This window comes from Ranitomeya imitator, chromosome 3 (genome assembly GCF_032444005.1).
Source record: "Ranitomeya imitator isolate aRanImi1 chromosome 3, aRanImi1.pri, whole genome shotgun sequence".
Lineage (NCBI taxonomy): Eukaryota > Metazoa > Chordata > Amphibia > Anura > Dendrobatidae > Ranitomeya > Ranitomeya imitator.
Window position 1 is genome coordinate 488,143,151 of NC_091284.1, and position 19,588 is coordinate 488,162,738.

At 43.6% G+C, this 19,588-nt stretch overlaps 1 protein-coding gene across 5 annotated transcripts in view; it reads right to left on the reverse strand.

Moving 5' to 3' along the window:
• Positions 1 to 19,588, reverse strand: part of IL1R1 (interleukin 1 receptor type 1) — a 98,904-nt gene that overhangs the window by 29,867 nt on the left and 49,449 nt on the right. For all 5 annotated transcript variants that reach the window (XM_069757591.1, XM_069757592.1, XM_069757590.1 and 2 more), the window contains 5 exons: positions 14,825 to 14,993; positions 10,521 to 10,586; positions 9,364 to 9,487; positions 8,199 to 8,344; positions 6,679 to 6,822 (listed from right to left, as the gene is read on the reverse strand). In XM_069757591.1, coding sequence (XP_069613692.1) covers positions 6,679 to 6,822; positions 8,199 to 8,344; positions 9,364 to 9,487; positions 10,521 to 10,586; positions 14,825 to 14,993 — 649 coding nt within the window. The remainder of the gene's footprint in view (positions 1 to 6,678; positions 6,823 to 8,198; positions 8,345 to 9,363; positions 9,488 to 10,520; positions 10,587 to 14,824; positions 14,994 to 19,588) is intronic.

Genomic DNA, 19,588 nt, shown 5'->3' on the forward strand with positions numbered 1-19,588 from the left:
AGCAGGGGAATGTGTGCAGGCAGCAGGGGAATGTGTGCAGCCAGAAGGGGAATGTGGACAGGCAGAAGGGAAATGTGGACAGGCAGCGGGGAATGTGGACAGGCAGCGGGGAATGTGTGCAGGCAGAAGGGGAATGTGTGCAGGCAGCAGGGGAATGTGTGCAGGCAGCAGGGGAATGTGTGCAGGCAGCAGGGGAATGTGTGCAGGCAGCAGGGGAATGTGTGCAGGCAGAAGGGGAATGTGTGCAGGCAGAAGGGGAATGTGTGCAGGCAGAAGGGGAATGTGTGCAGGCAGCAGGGGAATGTGTGCAGGCAGCAGGGGAATGTGTGCAGGCAGCAGGGGAATGTGTGCAGGCAGCAGGGGAATGTGTGCAGGCAGCAGGGGAATGTGTGCAGGCAGAAGGGGAATGTGGACCGGCAGAAGGGGAATGTGTGCAGGCAGAAGGGGAATGTGTGCAGGCAGAAGGGGAATGTGGACAGGCAGCGGGGAATGTGTGCAGGCAGAAGGGGAATGTGTGCAGGCAGAAGGGGAATGTGTGCTGGCAGGTGGGAAATGTGGGCAGCCAGAAGGGGAATGTGTGCAGGCAGAAGGGGAATGTGTGCAGCCAGAAGGGGAATGTGTGCAGGCAGAAGGGGAATGTGTGCAGGCAGCAGGGGAATGTGTGCAGGCAGCAGGGGAATGTGTGCAGCCAGAAGGGGAATGTGTGCAGCCAGAAGGGGAATGTGGACAGGCAGCAGGGGAATGTGTGCAGGTAGCAGGGGAATGTGTGCAGGCAGCAGGGGAATGTGTGCAGGCAGCAGGGGAATGTGTGCAGGCAGCAGGGGAATGTGTGCAGGCAGCAGGGGAATGTGTGCAGGCAGAAGGGGAATGTGTGCAGCCAGAAGGGGAATGTGTGCAGCCAGAAGGGGAATGTGGACAGGCAGCAGGGGAATGTGTGCAGGCAGCAGGGGAATGTGTGCAGCCAGAAGGGGAATGTGGACATGCAGAAGGGGAATGTGTGCAGGCAGAAGGGGAATGTGTGCAGCCAGAAGGGGAATGTGTGCAGCCAGAAGGGGAATGTGGACAGGCAGCAGGGGAATGTGTGCAGGCAGCGGGGAATGTGTGCAGGCAGAAGGGGAATGTGTGCTGGCAGGTGGGAAATGTGGGCAGCCAGAAGGGGAATGTGTGCAGGCAGAAGGGGAATGTGTGCAGCCAGAAGGGGAATGTGTGCAGGCAGAAGGGGAATGTGTGCAGGCAGCAGGGGAATGTGTGCAGGCAGCAGGGGAATGTGTGCAGGCAGCAGGGGAATGTGTGCAGCCAGAAGGGGAATGTGGACAGGCAGCAAGGGAATGTGTGCAGGCAGCAGGGGAATGTGTGCAGGCAGAAGGGGAATGTGTGCAGGCAGTAGGGAAATGTGTGCAGGCAGCAGGGGAATGTGTGCAGGCAGCAGGGGAATGTGTGCAGGCAGAAGGGGAATGTGGACAGGCAGAAGGGGAATGTGTGCAGCTAGAAGGGGAATGTGTGCAGGCAGAAGGGGAATGTGGACAGGCAGAAGGGGAATGTGGACAGGCAGCGGGGAATGTGTGCAGGCAGAAGGGGAATGTGTGCAGGCAGCAGGGGAATGTGTGCAGGCAGCAGGGGAATGTGTGCAGCCAGAAGGGGAATGTGGACAGGCAGCAGGGGAATGTGTGCAGGCAGCAGGGGAATGTGTGCAGGCAGAAGGGGAATGTGTGCAGGCAGCAGGGAAATGTGTGCAGGCAGCAGGGGAATGTGTGCAGGCAGCAGGGGAATGTGTGCAGGCAGCAGGGGAATGTGTGCAGGCAGAAGGGGAATGTGTGCAGCCAGAAGGGGAATGTGTGCAGCCAGAAGGGGAATGTGGACAGGCAGAAGGGGAATGTGTGCAGGCAGCAGGGGAATGTGTGCAGGCAGAAGGGGAATGTGTGCAGGCAGAAGGGGAATGTGTGCAGCCAGAAGGGGAATGTGTGCAGCCAGAAGGGGAATGTGGACAGGCAGCTGGGAATGTGTGCACCCAGAAGGGAAATGTGGACAGGCAGCAGGGGAATGTGTGCAGGCAGCGGGGAATGTGTGCAGGCAGCACAGGAATGTGTGCAGGCAGCGGGGAATGAGTGCAGGCAGCAGGGAATGTGTGCAGGCAGGAGGGGAATGTGTGCAGGCAGGAGGGGAATGTGTGCAGGCAGCAGGGGAATGTGAACAGGCAGTGGGGAATGTGTGCAGCTAGAAGGGGAATGTGTGCAGACAGGAGGGAAATGTGTGCAGCTAGAAGGGGAATGTGTGCAGCCAGAAGGGGAATGTGGACAGGCAGCTGGGAATGTGTGCAGCCAGAAGGGGAATGTGGACAGGCAGCAGGGGAATGTGTGCAGGCAGCGGGGAATGTGTGCAGGCAGCAGGGGAATGTGTGCAGGCAGCGGGGAATGTGTGCAGGCAGCAGGGAATGTGTGCAGGCAGGAGGGGAATGTGTGCAGGCAGGAGGGGAATGTGTGCAGGCAGCAGGGGAATGTGTGCAGGCAGCAGGGGAATGTGGACAGGCAGTGGGGAATGTGTGCAGCTAGAAGGGGAATGTGTGCAGACAGGAGGGAAATGTGTGCAGCTAGAAGGGGAATGTGGGAAGGCAGAAGGGGAATGTGTGCAGGCAGGAGGGGAATGTGTGCAGCTAGAACGGGAATGTGTGCAGACAGCAGTGGAATGTGTGCAGGCAGCAAGGGAATGTATGCAGGCAGCAGGGGAATGTGTGCAGGCAGAAGGGGAATGTGTGCAGGCAGCAGGGGAATGTGTGCAGGCAGAAGGGGAATGTGTGCTGGCAGGTGGGAAATGTGGGCAGCCAGAAGGGGAATGTGGACAGGAAGCAGGGGAATGTGTGCAGCTAGAAGGGGAATGTGTGCAGGCAGCAGGGGAATGTGTGCAGGCGGCAGGAGAATGTGTGCAGCCACAAGGGGAATGTATGCAGGCTGCAGGGGAATGTGTGCAGGCAGGAGGGAAATGTGTACAGGCAGAAGGGGATTGTGGGCAGGCAGCAGGGGAATGTGTGCAGACAGAAGGGGATTGTGGGCAGGCAGCAGGGGAATGTGTGCAGGCAGGAGGGAAATGTGTGCAGGCAGAAGGGGATTGTGGGCAGGCAGCAGGGGAATGTGTGCAGACAGAAGGGGATTGTGGGCAGGCAGCAGGGGAATGTGTGCAGGCAGCAGGGGAATGTGTGAAGGCAGCAGGAGATTGTGTGCAGCCACAAGGGGAATGTATGCAGACAGCAGGGGAATGTGTGCAGGCAGGAGGGGATTGTGTGCAGGCAGCAGGGGATTGTGGACAGGCAGAAGGAGAATGTGTGCAGGCAGCAGGGGAATCTGTGCAGCCAGAAGGGGAATGTATGTAGGCAGCAGGGGATTGTGTCCAGCCAGAAGGGGAATGTGTGCAGCCAGAAGGGGAATGTGTGCAGGCAACGGAGGAATGACTTAGCTTATTGGCTGAACCAGGAAGGAAAAGGCTTCTACATAGGTTATTAGAATATGCTGTGTGCATCCACCCCTTATCCATTCATCCACACATCACTGTAGTCTGAGGTTCTGCAGCAGCTGAGGTCTATTATGTGGCAGATATGTAGATATACACACACATACCCTCTTGCACACACTCCACCACAGACTTCACTTCAAAATACGCATATATGGGTAATGTGGAAACGTGACGCTCTATCACCACTGTGAATGTGATGTGGGGACATGTGATGCTCTATCGCCACTGTGGATGTAATGAGGGGACATGTGATGCTCTATCACCACTGTGGATGTGATGTGGGGACATGTGATGCTCTATCACCACTGTGGATGTGATGAGAGGACATGTGACGCTCTATCACCACTGTGGATGTGAGGTGGGGACATGGATGCGAGGGGACATGTGACACTCTATCACCACTGTGGATGTGATATGGGGACATGTGATGCTCTGTCACCACTGTGGATGTGATATGGGGATATGTGACGCTCTATCACCACTGTGGATGTGATATGGAAACGTGACGCTCTATCACCACTGTGGATGTGATGTGGAGATATGTGACACTCTACCATCACTGTGGATGTGATGTGGGGATATGTGACGCTCTATCACCACTGTGGATGTGATGTGGATACATGTGATGCTCTATCACCACTGTGGATGTGATGTGGGGACATGTGATGCTCTATCACCACTGTGGATGTGATGTGGAAACGTGACGCTCTATCACCACTGTGGATGTGATGTGGAGACATGTGATGCTCTATCACCACTGTGGATGTGATGTGGAAATATGGCGCTCTATCACCACTGTGGATGTGATGTGGGGACATGTGAAGCTCTCTCACCACTGTGGATGTGGTTTGGGGACATGTGAAGCTCTATCACCACTGTGGATGTGATGAGGGGACATGTGACGCTCTATCACCACTGTGGATGTGATGTGGGGACATGTGAAGCTCTCTCACCACTGTGGATCTGGTGTGGGGACATGTGAAGCTCTATCACCACTGTGGATGTGATGTGGGGACATGTGAAGCTCTATCACCACTGTGGATGTGATGTGGGGACATGTGAAGCTCTATCACCACTGTGGATGTGGTGTTGGGATATTTGATGCACTATCATCACTGTGGATGTGATGTGGGGATATGTGATGCTCTATCACCACTGTGGATGTGATGTGGGGATATGTGACGCTCTATCACCACTGTGGATGTGATGTGGGGACATGTGACGCCCTATCACCACTATAGAACCAGTAACACATGGGCTACTTGCACATTGAACAAGTCTGTAGGAACATGTTCACACACCACCAAGAAACTTGAAGACACAAAAGAGCACAATGAGGCCAAAAATACTCTGTTGTAAAAAAAATCACAGTAATAAGCAAGTGCTAGTCAAAAGATGAAAAAAACAACAGGGTATTTAGTTGATACGTTTTTTTGCAAAAAAATGTATACTAAGCTGCTCCACCAATCGTCAAGGTATACCCATATAGAGCAGTCCTAACTAACGTATATAATCCCTATCTGATGTATTTAAAAACCTGATCATCTGTATAGTATCTGTATAAGCAGGGTTCAGAGAGGGAATATCCATGTGGACATGCTGGATGGAACAGCTTTAGTGCAAATGACCCAAAAGGAGTGGTGGACTCCCCAGTCTTGTAGAAACAAGAGAACAATTATAGAACCAGAAACACACGGGCTACTTGCACATTGAACAAGTCTGTAGGAACATGTTCACACACCACCAAGAAACTTGAAGACACAAAAGAGCACAAGGAGGCCAAAAATACTCTGTTGTAAAAAAAAAAACAGGTGGAGCAGCTTAGTATACATTTTTTTTGCAAAAAAAGTATCAACTAAATACCCTGTTTTTTTTTCATCTTTTGATTAGCACCTGCTTATTACTGTGATTTTTTACAACAGAGTATTTTTGGCCTCATTGTGCTCTTTTGTGTCTTCAAGTTTCTCGGTGGTGTCTGAACATGAACCTACAGACTTGTTCAATGTGCAAGTAGTCCATGTGTTTCTAGTTCTATAATTGTTCTCTTGTTTCTACAAGACTGGGGAGTCCACCATTCCTTATGGGTCATTTGCACTAAAGCTGTTCCATCCAACATGTCAACATGGATATTCCCTCTCTGAACCCTGCTTATACAGGTACTACACAGATGATCAGGTTTTTAAATACATCAGATAGGGATTATATACATTAGTTAGGGCTGCTCTATATGGGTATACCTTGACAATTGGTGGAGCAGCTTAGTATACATTTTTTTGCAAAAAAACGTATCAACTAAATACCCTGGTTTTTTTTCCATCTTTTGACTAGCACTTGCTTATTACTGTGATTTTTTTTACAACAGAGTATTTTTGGCCTCATTGTGCTCTTTTGTGTCTTCAAGTTTCTTGGTGGTGTGTGAACATGTTCCTACAGACTTGTTCAATGTGCAAGTAGCCCATGTGTTTCTGGTTCTATAATTGTTCTCTTGTTTCTACAAGACTGGGGAGTCCACCACTCCTTATGGGTCATTTGCACTAAAGCTGTTCCATCCAGCATGTCCTCATTGTGCTCTATCACCACTGTGGATGTGATGTGGGGACATGTGACACTCTATCATCACTGTGGATGTGGTGTGGGGACATGTGATGCTCTGTCACCATTGTGGTGTGGAGTGCAGTGATTGTGCTGCTTTCCACAGAAGAGGACAGCTGTTGTTTCCAATACTGGAGTGATGACAGAGATCAGTGCATGGGCAGATTACTGACAGCCAATGAGTGTGCAGTGGGCTGGCAGAGGGCGGGGCTGGACACAGGCTGGGCGGTGCCATCTTTAGCTGTGAGGTTAGATAAAATAAGGCACAGGGAGCTGTCAAGTTTGGTAGAGCTGCAGGTAAAAAACAAAGTGGGTGTAGGAAATGATGAGAATTTCAGGAGGAACGAAAGGCAGAAGCAAAAAACAAAAGGAATAGGGGGAAACTGCATCAGGCCACTTGTTTCCTCTATTGCAGAACTGTAACATTGCACGCTGGCCATTTAAATGAATTGCTGTCCATGTAAGACACGCTGATTTCACCCTGTGTTCGACACTTTTGCATCCATATGCCCTAATGGGAAAATGAGACTGAGGACATTTTTAGAAGACAAACTCTGTTTCGTATGGATAAATAAAACATACCCTTTTGATCTGTTTTAGCAAAGCAGGAACCTCGATACCAAAGGACAATGTCAACTTTAAAGATTCTTATAGCAATAATAGCTATAACTATAACGAAGAACAGCGACACAAAAAATGCAATTAAGAATCCTTGGAAATTAGGATCTGCAATCAACAAAGAATACAGGAGGAAATTAGAAAAGTAAAAACATTTTGTTTGTAAAAACATTATCAAACTAGCAATGGCATTTGAATGTAAAAAAAAAAAGTTATAGAGTGTGTATAGATATATATATATATATATATATATATATATATATATATATATATATATATACTAGTGATGAGCGAGTGTACTCATTGCTCGGGTTTTCCCCGAGTATTTGTTAGTGCTCAGAGATTTAGTTTTCATCCCCTCAGCTGAATGATTTACAGCTACTAGCCAGGCTGAGTACATGTGGGGGTTGCCTTGTTGCTAGGGAATTCCCACATGTAATCAAGCTGTCTAGTGGCTGTAAATTAATCAGCTGCCTCGATAAAAACTACCGTAAATCTCCGAACACTAATAAATACTCGGAGGTCACCCGAGCGTGCTCGGAAAAACCCGAGCAACGAGTATACTCGCTCATCACTAATATATATATATATATTCACACACACATATATATATATACATACACATAGGCACGCTGTATATATTTCTATTTAATTCACCCATTATTGCCATAGAACCTTCAGATTACATCCTAAACATACACACTTTAAAGACCAAAATCTTAGCTTTTAATATATATTGGACTATTTATAAGTACTGTGCAATTATTATTATTATTATTATTATTATTAATCCTAACTACTTCAGAACATCCTCCATACATATACAGTTCACCTTGCGAGTGGGTTTATGGAGAGAGATCAGAAGCTGAGCCTGTGCCATTCCCGGCAGATGATGGCTGCATTATCTGCCTCTAATAGGTGGGGATAGTTTTTGATGCTGTATATTTTCAGTGCGCAAAAAAAAATGTAGCGTTTTATAGTTCAAGTAAAGTGAATGTGACTTTGGGAAATCTCATGGCCACTGTGCTTTTTTACGCAACTTCACTGCCCTAACACACCGAGCACACTAAAATCTATGCAGTTCACAAAAGTGTATCAATAAAGTTTTGTCAAAGGTAAATACCAAAAAGTGCCAAAAACAAAGCATCTAAAAAGTCCATCTGAAATTTCAGTCCATTTGAAATCACTTGTTAGCGGCTAGCCTGAAAAGAAAGAGCTGCCCTGTTGACGTGAGGTCACTGGGAGCAGGACAGTCCTGACCAGGAGAGATCGTCGCAGGGCAGAAGAGGCATAAAGTCAGCAACTATAATACCTGCCAGTAAGTTCTTAGCCCCATATGAAAGAACAACCCAAAGTCCACGATAACCCCCTTAATAATGTAATAGCTTTCATATTGTGAAATCTGGTGATTTCCAGCCCCTTATGCTGAAATTGCTTAACTCCTCCATATATTTTACTTGTGAAAAAAAGAGCTCAATACATACCTGGTCTTTTGAACGTAACATAGAAAAAAATGTTGAGTTTTGAAGAAATGCCATGACAGTAAAATTGTCTGTTGTAATCCTCTTCAACAACTTTTGTAAAGTTCATAGTTTTTAAATATTGTGTCTCATTTTCTGTAGATATTTCACTAAAGGTAAAACAAAGTATTTTATCACTTTCTATACATGTGACAAACTGAAGATTCCAAACATAAGAATAATTAAAGAATAAGATATCAAAGATGATAAAAGTTGTTGGCACGAAAAGAAACATGACATGATAAGTAATCAAGTATCCTTACAATCCTGGCACGATACACAGTTGCCCTTGCTTAAAGGGTACCTGTCATAAGTAAAGTGCTGTGCAATCTGTAGGCATCATGTTATAGAGCAAGAGGAGTCGAGTAGATCGATAAGTAATTTTGCGACAAAAGATTCAGTATAACCTGTGTATTAATCATTTAATCACCTTCTCTTTCTGGGTTTTTGGTTCACTAGGCGGTCCTATCAGCTTTCTTGGTATAAGTGTGCATACAGAGACAGCTGTCAATCACTGATAGGACCGCCTACTTGACCGAAAAATAGAGGTATAACTGACTAAATCACAAATTATACTGAATCTTTACAAAACTATATATCAATCTACTCAACTACCTCTGCTCTATAACATGGTGCCAGCAGATTGGACTGCGATTTCACGTTGACAGGTTCTCCTTAAATAGGAGGACTCATCACAAAGTATACTATCTTATAGTAGGGCAGTGGAAAATTTAACTAAAGCTTGAATAAATCACACTTGGAATCACAATGACTATAAATTAAAAAAAATGTATTTCAATACTTTACAAAATAAGCCTCAATAATGATTTCTAATATACTATTTGCAGCATGGCAAGACATTTCTAGTGGCTGTTGGCAGCTGAGAGCTGTAGTTTAGTAATGGATTCTGTTGCAAAAAAGCACCACCCCTAGGTTCATCAGATTATTCCTGAAAACACCAATACTTTTTTTTTTTATTAATTATTTTAATTTAAAGATTGTATTACCTTTTATTACCTTTCATTTTTACATTAATTTCAAGGCTACAATGTAAGTGAAAACATTTGGCAAGTTTTAGGAACTATAATTGTACAAAACATATTTAAAATTAAAAAAAAAAAGTACTTACTCTGTTGTTCCTACTTTAACTCTGTCATTTTCAGCATAATAGTCCATAAAAGTATCATTGAAAGCCCAGTACAGAAACAGGTTTTTGTTATACAGCACTTTACAGGTAAGTTCAATAGCGGCACCTGGTAAAATCTTATGTTAGAACATCCAGTAACAAGGACAAAATCCATTAAATATGGTCGTACAATGGCTAGGTATAGTTATGGACAATTCACAAATCTATGCACATGATGCAAAAACAACCCCCTCCACATGGATATTTAGTGGCAGAGATTTTGGTAACTCCTCTGCCACATATGAGCACAGCCCATAATAATGGTGGCAAATTAGATGTTGGAGGGCAAGAAATCCATATACGATACGTACACAGGGGCCGCTAAAAGACATCTCTGGTATATAAATTATAAAGGATATATTCAACTACAGCTCATATAATTATATAAGTTTTATTTTGCTTCCGCTTTTCTTTCTTCTTTTACATTCAACATTTTCTATTGCGCTTTTCGCACAATGGACTCAAAGCTCATTCACCCTGAATATGATTAAAACAACCTTCCCATGATTCTATATGAACTAAGAGCTACATAAAAGCATAGAAGACGCCTCATGTACCTCAGAGGGAATCCTTTAAAGGAGTTCTCCAAGAATGTAATAAAATGGACTTATCAAGTGATTCAAACGGCAGCTCATTCAAGTCACACGTCAGGAGAAACTGCAAGTCTACAGAAGCACGACTGAGAGAAGGTCAGTATCATAGGATCACATAGCTCCGAGAGCCAAGGAGAAGGGCTGCCACATCAAAAGAAATAAATCTTCTCATCAGCTAGCTGTACATGGAGAAGTGGAACTGGAGGAACAAATACACTTTGTGCGCAATCAGCTGAGGAGAAGATTTATTTCTTCTCATGTCACAGCCCTTCTCCTCTTACGAAACAGCTCACCTGTCAGTTAACATGCAAGTCTCGAGAGCTGTGCTTCTTCTGACTGCAGGCCACACTGACATGTCATTAAGATGGGCTTCCAGTTTAATTAGGTGACAGGGGCCACTTTATTACATTCTGGAACAACCTCTTTAATGGTTCCACCCAATACATTGCTCATATAGCTATGAGGCAGATAATTCAATTATATCTATAAAACTAGAGGATAACTCACCTAATTCCACATCAATGATGGTATTTGTCGGGAATAGCATGACAGGTTCTATTTCTTTTGGGGTATCTAAAGAATAAAATATTGAAAAATGATATCAGTGCTTGGCTTTCAACATAGCAGAGTCGTTTAAAAAAAAAAATAAAGGAGAAATCTGTTGGGTTTCTATGAGCAACAAAGACTATTTTAGATTGTTTTGTTGCGCATATTTCTATTTTAACTACATCAACCCTTTGTATGGTTTCTTTTATTGTATATGCAATAGAGATGATTCTCATCTAGAATCTTAGATACGGTATATGGGTGTATGCAGAGATAAAAGAAATGAACTCTAATCAGATAAATAAATCCACAGCATAAATAATGCGTATAATACAATTCCCAATATTTACATCAGATATCCTAGCATTGACAATATAAAAATTTAAAGGGGTTGTCTAAAAACAAAATATCACATATCCACAGGTGAGCTACAGGTGATCAGTGTGTGTCCCGCCCCTGAGATCTGCACCAAATGGAGAACTTTAATCTCTATTAAAAAATGGAATGGCAAACCGCCGCTCCATTGATTCTCTATGGGGATGCCACAGAAAGTCGAGAGCAGCACTGGGCAACTTAATAAGGAATTAATAGAACACAGGTGGCACATGAGCATTACCACTCCATTTATCAGCGATAATAATTCCGCCATCTAACCGATGGATGCAGATCCCAGCAGTGAGACCCTTACCGATCAGAAAGTTATCACCAATCCTGCAGATAGGTCATAACTTATTCCAGTATAAAACCTTCAACATAAGGTACTTATAATTGCTTCCTCAAACTTTAGTAACACTTAGTGCATTACTCCTACTATGCTGATTGCACGCACACTTTGTGTTAGTCATGTTTTGTACTATACACACTAAATAGAGTGACTGCAGACTTAGGCCGGCGTCACACTAGGCGTAAGTAAATACAGTCCGTTTTTTACGGCCGTAATACGCAGTAATTGTCCCAAAACACTGTTCCGTATTCAATGCGAGGATGCAATTTTTACGCAGAAATTTATCCGTATGACATCCGTATGGCAATTTTTTTTTTTTTTCCTTGCAGGCTTGCAAAATGGACATATCATGGATCCATCGGCTCAAATATTCTTAAAAACATATATACAGTCTCTCTCTCTCTTTTTTCTTTTTTTTTTAATTAAATATACATATATATATATATATATATATATATATATATATATATATATATATATATAGTCAGTGAGACACATATATATATATATATTTAGATTTAATTCAGCGCTAGATAGCTTTAAAGCCGGTAATTCAATTGCCGGCTTTTCCTATCTCCTTCACAATCCCGACAGGATATGAGACATGGTTTACATACAGTAAACCATCTCATATCCCTTCTTTTATTACATATTCCTCTTTAGTAATGGAAGAAGTGTCTTTGTGTCAAATTTGGGGTCTCGAGCTATTAAATTAAAAGGTTAAATCCCGGAAAAAATTGGCGTGGGCTCCCGCGCAATTTTCTCCGCCAGAGTGGTAAAGCCAGTGACTGAGGGCAGATATTAATAGCCTGGAGAGGTTCCATGGTTATTGGCCCCCCCTGGCTAAAAACATCTGCCCCCAGCCACCCCAGCTCCCACGCCAATTTTTTCCGGGATTTAACCCTTTAATTTAATAGCTCGAGACCCCAAATTTGACACAAAGACACTTCTTCCATTACTAAAGAGGAATATGTAATAAAAGAAGGGATATGAGATGGTTTACTGTATGTAAACCATGTCTCATATCCTGTCGGGTTTGTGAAGGAGATAGGAAAAGCCGACTATTGAATTACCGGCTTTAAAGCTATCTAGCGCTGAATTAAATCTAAATATATATAAATATATACAGTTAGGTCCATATATATTTGGACAGAGACAACATTTTTCTAATTTTGGTTATAGACATTACCACAATGAATTTTAAACAAGACAATTCAGATGCAGTTGAAGTTCAGACTTTCAGCTTTCATTTGAGGGTATCCACATTAAAATTGGATGAAGGATTTAGAAGTTTCAGCTCCTTAACATGTGCCACCCTGTTTTTAAAGGGACCAAAAGTAATTGGACAATTGACTCCAAGGCTATTTCATGGACAGGTGTGGGCAATCCCTTCGTTATGTCATTCTCAATTAAGCAGATAAGAGGCCTGGAGTTGATTTGAGGTGTGGTGCTTGCATTTGGAAGGTTTTGCTGTGAAGTAAACATGCGGTCAAAGGAGCTCTCCATGCAGGTGAAACAAGCCATCCTGAAGCTGCGAAAACAGAAAAAACCCATCCGAGAAATTGCTACAATATTAGGAGTGGCAAAATCTACAGTTTGGTCCATCCTGAGAAGGAAAGAAAGCATTGGTGAACTCATCAATGCAAAAAGACCTGGGCACCCACGGAAGACAACAGTGGTGGATGATCACAGAATAATCTCCATGGTGAAGAGAAACCCCTTCACAACAGCCAACCAAGTGAACAACACTCTCCAGGAGGTAGGCGAATCAATATCCAAATCTACCATAAAGAGAAGACTGCATGAAAGTAAATACAGAGGGTTCACTGCACGGTGCAAGCCACTCATAAGCATCAAGAAGAAAAAGGCTAGACTGGACTTTGCTAAAAAACATCTAAAAAAGCCAGCACAGTTCTGGAAGAACATTCTATGGACAGATGAAACCAAGATCAACCTCTACTAGAGTGATGGAAAGAGAAGAGTATGGGGAAGGCGAGGTTCAGCTCATGATCCAAAGCATACCACATCATCTGTAAAACCTGGCGGAGGCAGTGTGATGGCGCGGGCATGCATGGCTGCCAGTGGCACTGGGTCACTAGTGTTTATTAATGATGTGACACAGGACAGAAGCAGCCGAATGAATCCTGAGGTATTCAGAGCCGCCATACTGTGTGCTCAGATCCAGCCAAATGCAGCCAAACTGATTGGTCGTCGTTTCATACTACAGATGGACAATGACCCAAAATATAAAGCCAAAGCAACCCAGGAGTTTATTAAAGCAAAGAAGTGGAATATTCTGGAATGGCCAAGTCAGTCACCTGATCTCAACCCAATTGAGCAGCATTTCACTTGTTAAAGACTAAACTTCAGACAGAAAGGCCACAAACAAACAGCAACTGAAAACCACCGCAGTGAAGGCCTGGAGGAGCATCAAAAAGGAGGAAACACAGCGTCTGGTGATGTCCATGAGCTCAAGACTTCAGAAAGTTATTGCCAACAAAGAGTTTTCAACCAAGTACTAGAAATGAACATTTTATTTAAAATTATTGAACCTGTCCAATTACTTTTGGTCCCTTTTAAAAACAGGGTGGCACATGTTAAGGAGCTGAAATTCCTAAACCCTTCATCCAACTTTAATGTGGATACCCTCAAATGAAAGCTGAAAGTCTGAACTTCAACTGCATCTGAATTGATTTGTTTAAAATTCATTGTGGTAATGTCTATAACCAAAATTAGAAAAATGTTGTCTCTGTCCAAATATATATGGACCTAACTGTATATTTATATATATATATATATATATATATATATATATATATATATAATGTGTGTGTGTCTCACTGATATATATATATATATATACCTATTCTATGTGTACACATTTATTCTACCTATTGGACTGTAAGCTGTCAGTGTGATTTTACTGTACACCGCACTGAATTGCCGGCTTTTCTCTCTAACACTGCTGCGTATTTCTTGCAAGTCACACTGTTTGTCCGTGTGTAATCCGTAATTTTCTCGCCCCCATAGACTTTCATTGGCGTATTTTTTGCGCAATACGCTGACAAACGCAGCATGCTGCGATTTTCTATGCCCGTAACATATCGTATATTACGGATGCGTAATATACGGCAGATAGGAGCTACCCCATAGAGAATCATTGGGCCGTGTGCAATGCGTATTTTCTGTATGTATTTTCTGCACTCATACGTCCGTAAAACTCGCTAGTGTGACGCTGGCCTTATAGTTTTAGACTAAACAACCCCTTTAACATAAGTAGGCACCAACCACCATTACATATAATGGTTACCTAAATTTACATATTTCACGTGTCATTTTGTACTAGAGATACTGTAACACAGTAGTGCGGATTGCACATTTTATTTGATATGTTGACTATTTTTACTTGCTTGCTAGGCAGATAGCGTGCCACTCACTGCAGCTCTGTGTGTGTATTAAGGTGGAAGCGCTGGTGTATTTTTGTATATTAAAAAATTACTAAGGAAAACCACTTAATAGTTTGGGTTGTGGTCATATTTACCTGTAATAGTGCAGGAAATGGCACGGGAGAGGTTATATGTTACACCTCTGTATGTAAATGGCACTTCACAAGTGTAATTCCCACTATCATGGACTGACAAGTTTTCTATAGTCAGGGTGTTTCCGAAAGCTGAGTAACGCTTACCATCCAGATGCAATGGCTGGCATTCCTGTAACCAAAGACATGACACTCATCAAAAATGGATGATCATTAATTGGATATCTCTCTGAATATTGTTTTTCAAACGTTTTTATTGGTATTTTCAATTTTAAACAGGTAGAAATGAGAGAAAGGGGAAGGAAATAAACATAGGGTAGGGAAAAGGAAAGGAATCCCCAAGTGAAATGGGGAATGAAATATCAGGCATTAGAAAACAGACCATAAATTGGTAGCTTAAATATACTACATATATATGTCACTAACAAAGGGACGAAAATTAAATTAGTCTTGCGATGCAGTATAGTAAAAATAAGCATTAGCAGTAAAGAAAAATGTTGCTTAATAACTAGGCCCAAGAGAATAGACAAAAGTATACAAGTCAGAATTAAAGTAGCCTGTGCGATGAAGTAGAATAATAATAAGCATTTACAGTAAAGAAAAATGTTGCTGAATAGCTGGGCCTAAAAGAGAAAACAACCATATACATGTCGGATTCAAAGTAGCCTAAGTATAGAGATATACTGTATGAATATGATGCCTACTTATAAACACAATAAGTGGAATATCAAATAACGTCGCTGAAAAGTCAATATTATATGATGCTCAGTAATATTAGTATACACGTTTTTTATAGCCTGTGAGATAAAAGTAGATTAAAGGTCGCATAATGTGTGAAATAATGCCTGCCCAAGTCCCAGAGTGCACATGGCACCCCTAAGACCTAGTGGAGGAAAGTTCGGTTTTGATCCAAGAAACAATCAAGTAACGAAAAAAAATTTTTTAAAAAAACTTTTAGAATGGAATTAAGTTGTTACAGCTAGTCAAATAACAGATCTTTGTAGATTGTTCAACCAGAACAGTTACCCTTCAAGTTGTTGGTAGGGAACTGGATGTGGCTTCAGAGGAGTTGATTCCAATGCGTTTTAAAAATTCAATACCCTCGTCTGGAGAGGCAACATGAAACAAACCTGACGGAAGTCTCACCCGGAGGGTTGATGATCTTGTCCAGGAGTAAGAGAGTGCACGCAGTAGTTCTCTTGTGGTATGCGAAAAAACTCTCCTGTTTTGGAGAGTGACTTTAGACAAATCCTTATAAAAAACCAGTTGCTTGTAAGGGGAAGAGAGAAATCTCTGATTTTTTTAGATACCTAAGAGCGCGTTCCTGACCCAATTTGGGTAAAAAGTAACAATGACGTCACATGATAAATCCCTGGGAAGCGTGGGTGGTCTGCGTATTCTGACAACCTTTTCTATCAGAGGGCCTTCGGTAGAGTTAGGAAATAAGTTAGAGATCATTGATGATACATAACTCTCCAACTGGGAAGCCTGAATTGAATCTGGTATACCCCTGATCTTAACGTTATTCTTCCTTCTAAAATCCTCAAAGTTGTTTAAATTGGCCTTTAGAAGATCCATTTTTTTCTGAATCCCCTCCAATAATTCTGAAGGCTTAGAGATTGCTTGAGATAAGTTTTGTTCGTTTTTTTCAAGTTTGTTTTTATATGCAAATGATTCTTGAGCAAGTGAAGTTCCAGTAGCTATGCTAGGGGGGATTGACTCAGTGACAGAGTTTACAGATTTTATTATCTCTTGGAAAAGCTTTTTTATAAAAGCTTGGGAAGCCTTTGAATTAAATGATTGTTTAGGATCAGGGATGACATCTTTACCACAAATATTCATAGTGGTCAAAAATGATTTGAGGAGATACACCATAAAACCCTCAGTTGGATAGTCATCAGATGCTGGGATCCCTTCCAATGTTAATAAAGCAGGGGAAGAGTTTTTAAAGCTGCGCTTTTTAGGCAATTTAGATGACTCACAGGGAGCCTCACTTGATGTAGAATATCCGGAATAATTATCCGTTTCATAGTCAGAGAAATTAAAGCCCTCAATATTCACAGATGACTCGTTTGATATTGAACGCTCTGATCCCTCTAAGGATCCATTACAGCTGTTAGATATATTAGTCATTACATCTTCTACTTCTTCCCCTTCCCCCTCCTGCTTTCTTCCTGTAGCTCTGTTTCTATTAAATTAAGTAATTAGGGACTCATAAAACTCAGAATTAAACCCAAGATCATCCATTATCATTTTTTGACTCCTAGATATTTCCCCTAGTGGTGTTTCATTGGGATTCTCTCTCTGCAGCTCTAAGATGTTATGGCAGGGGGGGCTTACAACAGTAGGGCTGTGCTGTAATTGTACTTCAGTAGTGTCATGTTTCCCCTTAATGCTGGTAAACCCAGCTAAGCCCCCTGCGGTGCTATTGTAAGGAGATGACTGTTCATTTAAAATGGGGTAGTGCAGCACATTGCTTACCCACACAGAAGTCCCTTGATCCTCTCCATTCTCAAGTCCGTTTGTTTTATAATCCACTCCTGTAGTAGTAGCGCATTCTTCTTTATCCAGGTTCCCTTGGTTCAGCAACCTGTCGCTCCTTTCCATATGCAGCAGCGCTCCCTCTTGTAATTCCAGTGTGAAACTTCCCTGGGGCGATCCCGTTACTGCTTTCTCTGCATAGAGCGGAATTCCTTTCTGTGACCCCTGTTCAGCGGTCAGAGTCGCGGTCTCACTCCGGGTCCCGGCAGCTGTCAGTGTCTTCGGCACAAACTCCTGTGCCCTGTGGTTTAGGCTGCTCCTCCGTGCTTGGCTGGGCAGCTGCAGCTTGCTGGGCTCCTGTAAAGGATGAGTCATCTCTTTGTTCTCATCTGCTGCTTGCTTCATCCCTGCGCCCAGTTCCACCACAGCTCCTTGCTTCTTTCTGCTGCCACTCACCAGTGACAGCACAGCTGGAAGGGGAGCTTTCTTGCTGGTCTGCACCCCGGAGATCAGCCTTACTGCAGGAGTCCTTGGTTTAGCTGGGGTCTGACAGGGTGTCGGCTTCAGCTGTGCAGATCCTCCATGCTTTCCTCCTTGCAGGGACAGCACTCCTCCAGAGCCACGGCTATATTTCTGTCCTGGAGAAGGTTTTCTCTTCACAGGACTGGGTCCATTCTTCTTGGAGTCAGTTCCAGGCATGTTGATAGAGCTTTAGGACCCAAATAATCCACTTTTTGTAGCTTTTTAGTAGCTTGGATCTGGGAAATTACAGGAGATCCTGTAAAGTAGGTCTGCTCCTGCTCCCGTGCAAACCACGCCCCCTCTCTCTCTGAATATTGTTCAGAAGCTGGAGGAAGGAAAGATGTCCTAATACATGAACACTCAAGGTACAATGGATGTGCAGGGAAGTCTTGAGAAAAATATTGCTTTAGTGTACAAAAGTAGCAAAACATAAAAAAAAAACAAGTCTACCGACTAAATCAGATCAATCTAAAGCTCCACATTTATTCTGTGCTCTACACAAAGTGCTTCCACTAACTTGCAGAAGTATTCACACCTGGCTTTTTACCAATTTTGTCACATTACAACCTGTGTTTAAATATTTTTGTAATCCGATTTGTGAGTGATACATCAGCACTAAATAGTCAAATTAAATTTATGGGATCAAATACGGTAACTAAAAATTGGCATGTGCATATTGTGAGGCAGTGAGAAGAATCATATACGAAGGTCGTTATGTGACCCCCAGGATGCGCATAGAGGTATACTGAACCCGCTGGAGTGCATTGTAATCACAGAGATTGGACTAGGTCAAACTATTTGACTAAGTCACATTTAAAAAAACTTGACATGGGCTTTTATTTTTGGAGAGATCTGTAGGATTGGTAGCAGAATGGATCTCTCCCTGCATTGTCCATGAAACCCATCTAAACTTTTAGCTGAGGTTTAGGTGTTCCAGTTCTTAGGTTTGCAAGTACATAACAGAAGCTCTGTGTATTATTGGTCTGTGTGAGTTCAAACACAGGCCAGAGCTAGAGAAGAAAAGCTACTGACGCACCAACTAAAGGAGGCTCTACAAAGTACTGACTTTAGGCAGTGAATATTAAGGCCATGTTCACACGATCCTTTTTTTCATGCGGAATTGCCGCGATTTTCCCGCTGCGGGTCCGCAGCTGTTTTCCATGCAGGGTACATTACATTGTACCCTATGGAAAACAGGAACTGCTGTGCCCACAATGCGGAAAATCAAAAAAAAAGCCGCGCTGAATAGCTGCGGGAAAAAAGAAGTACCATGTCACTTCTTTTTTCGGAGCCGCAGCGGTTCTGCACCCATTGACCTCCATTGTGAGGTCAAACCCGCAGTAAAACCCGCAGATGAAAAAAATATCTGCGGGTTTTACTGCGGTTTGTGGTGCAGAACCGCTGCAGCAGGAAGTGCGGGGAAGCGGGCGGAAGTGCGTGGGCGGAGTGTGGCTGCCCCCCCGTGCTCCGATCCCGCCCCCCGTGCTCCGATCCCGCCCCTCGTGCTCCAATCCCACCGCCCCGTGCTCCGATGCCCCCCCCCACAGTGCTCCGATGCCCCCCCCCGTGCCCTAATCTCCCCCCCTTATACTTACCCGGCGTCCCGGTGTCCGTCCGGCCGTCTTCTCCCTGGGCGCCGCCATCTTGCAAAATGGCGGGCGCATGCGCAGTGCGCCCGCCGAATCTGCCGGCCGGCAGATTCGTTCCAAAGTGCATTTTGATCACTGAGATATAATCTATCTCAGTGATCAAAATAAAAAAAAA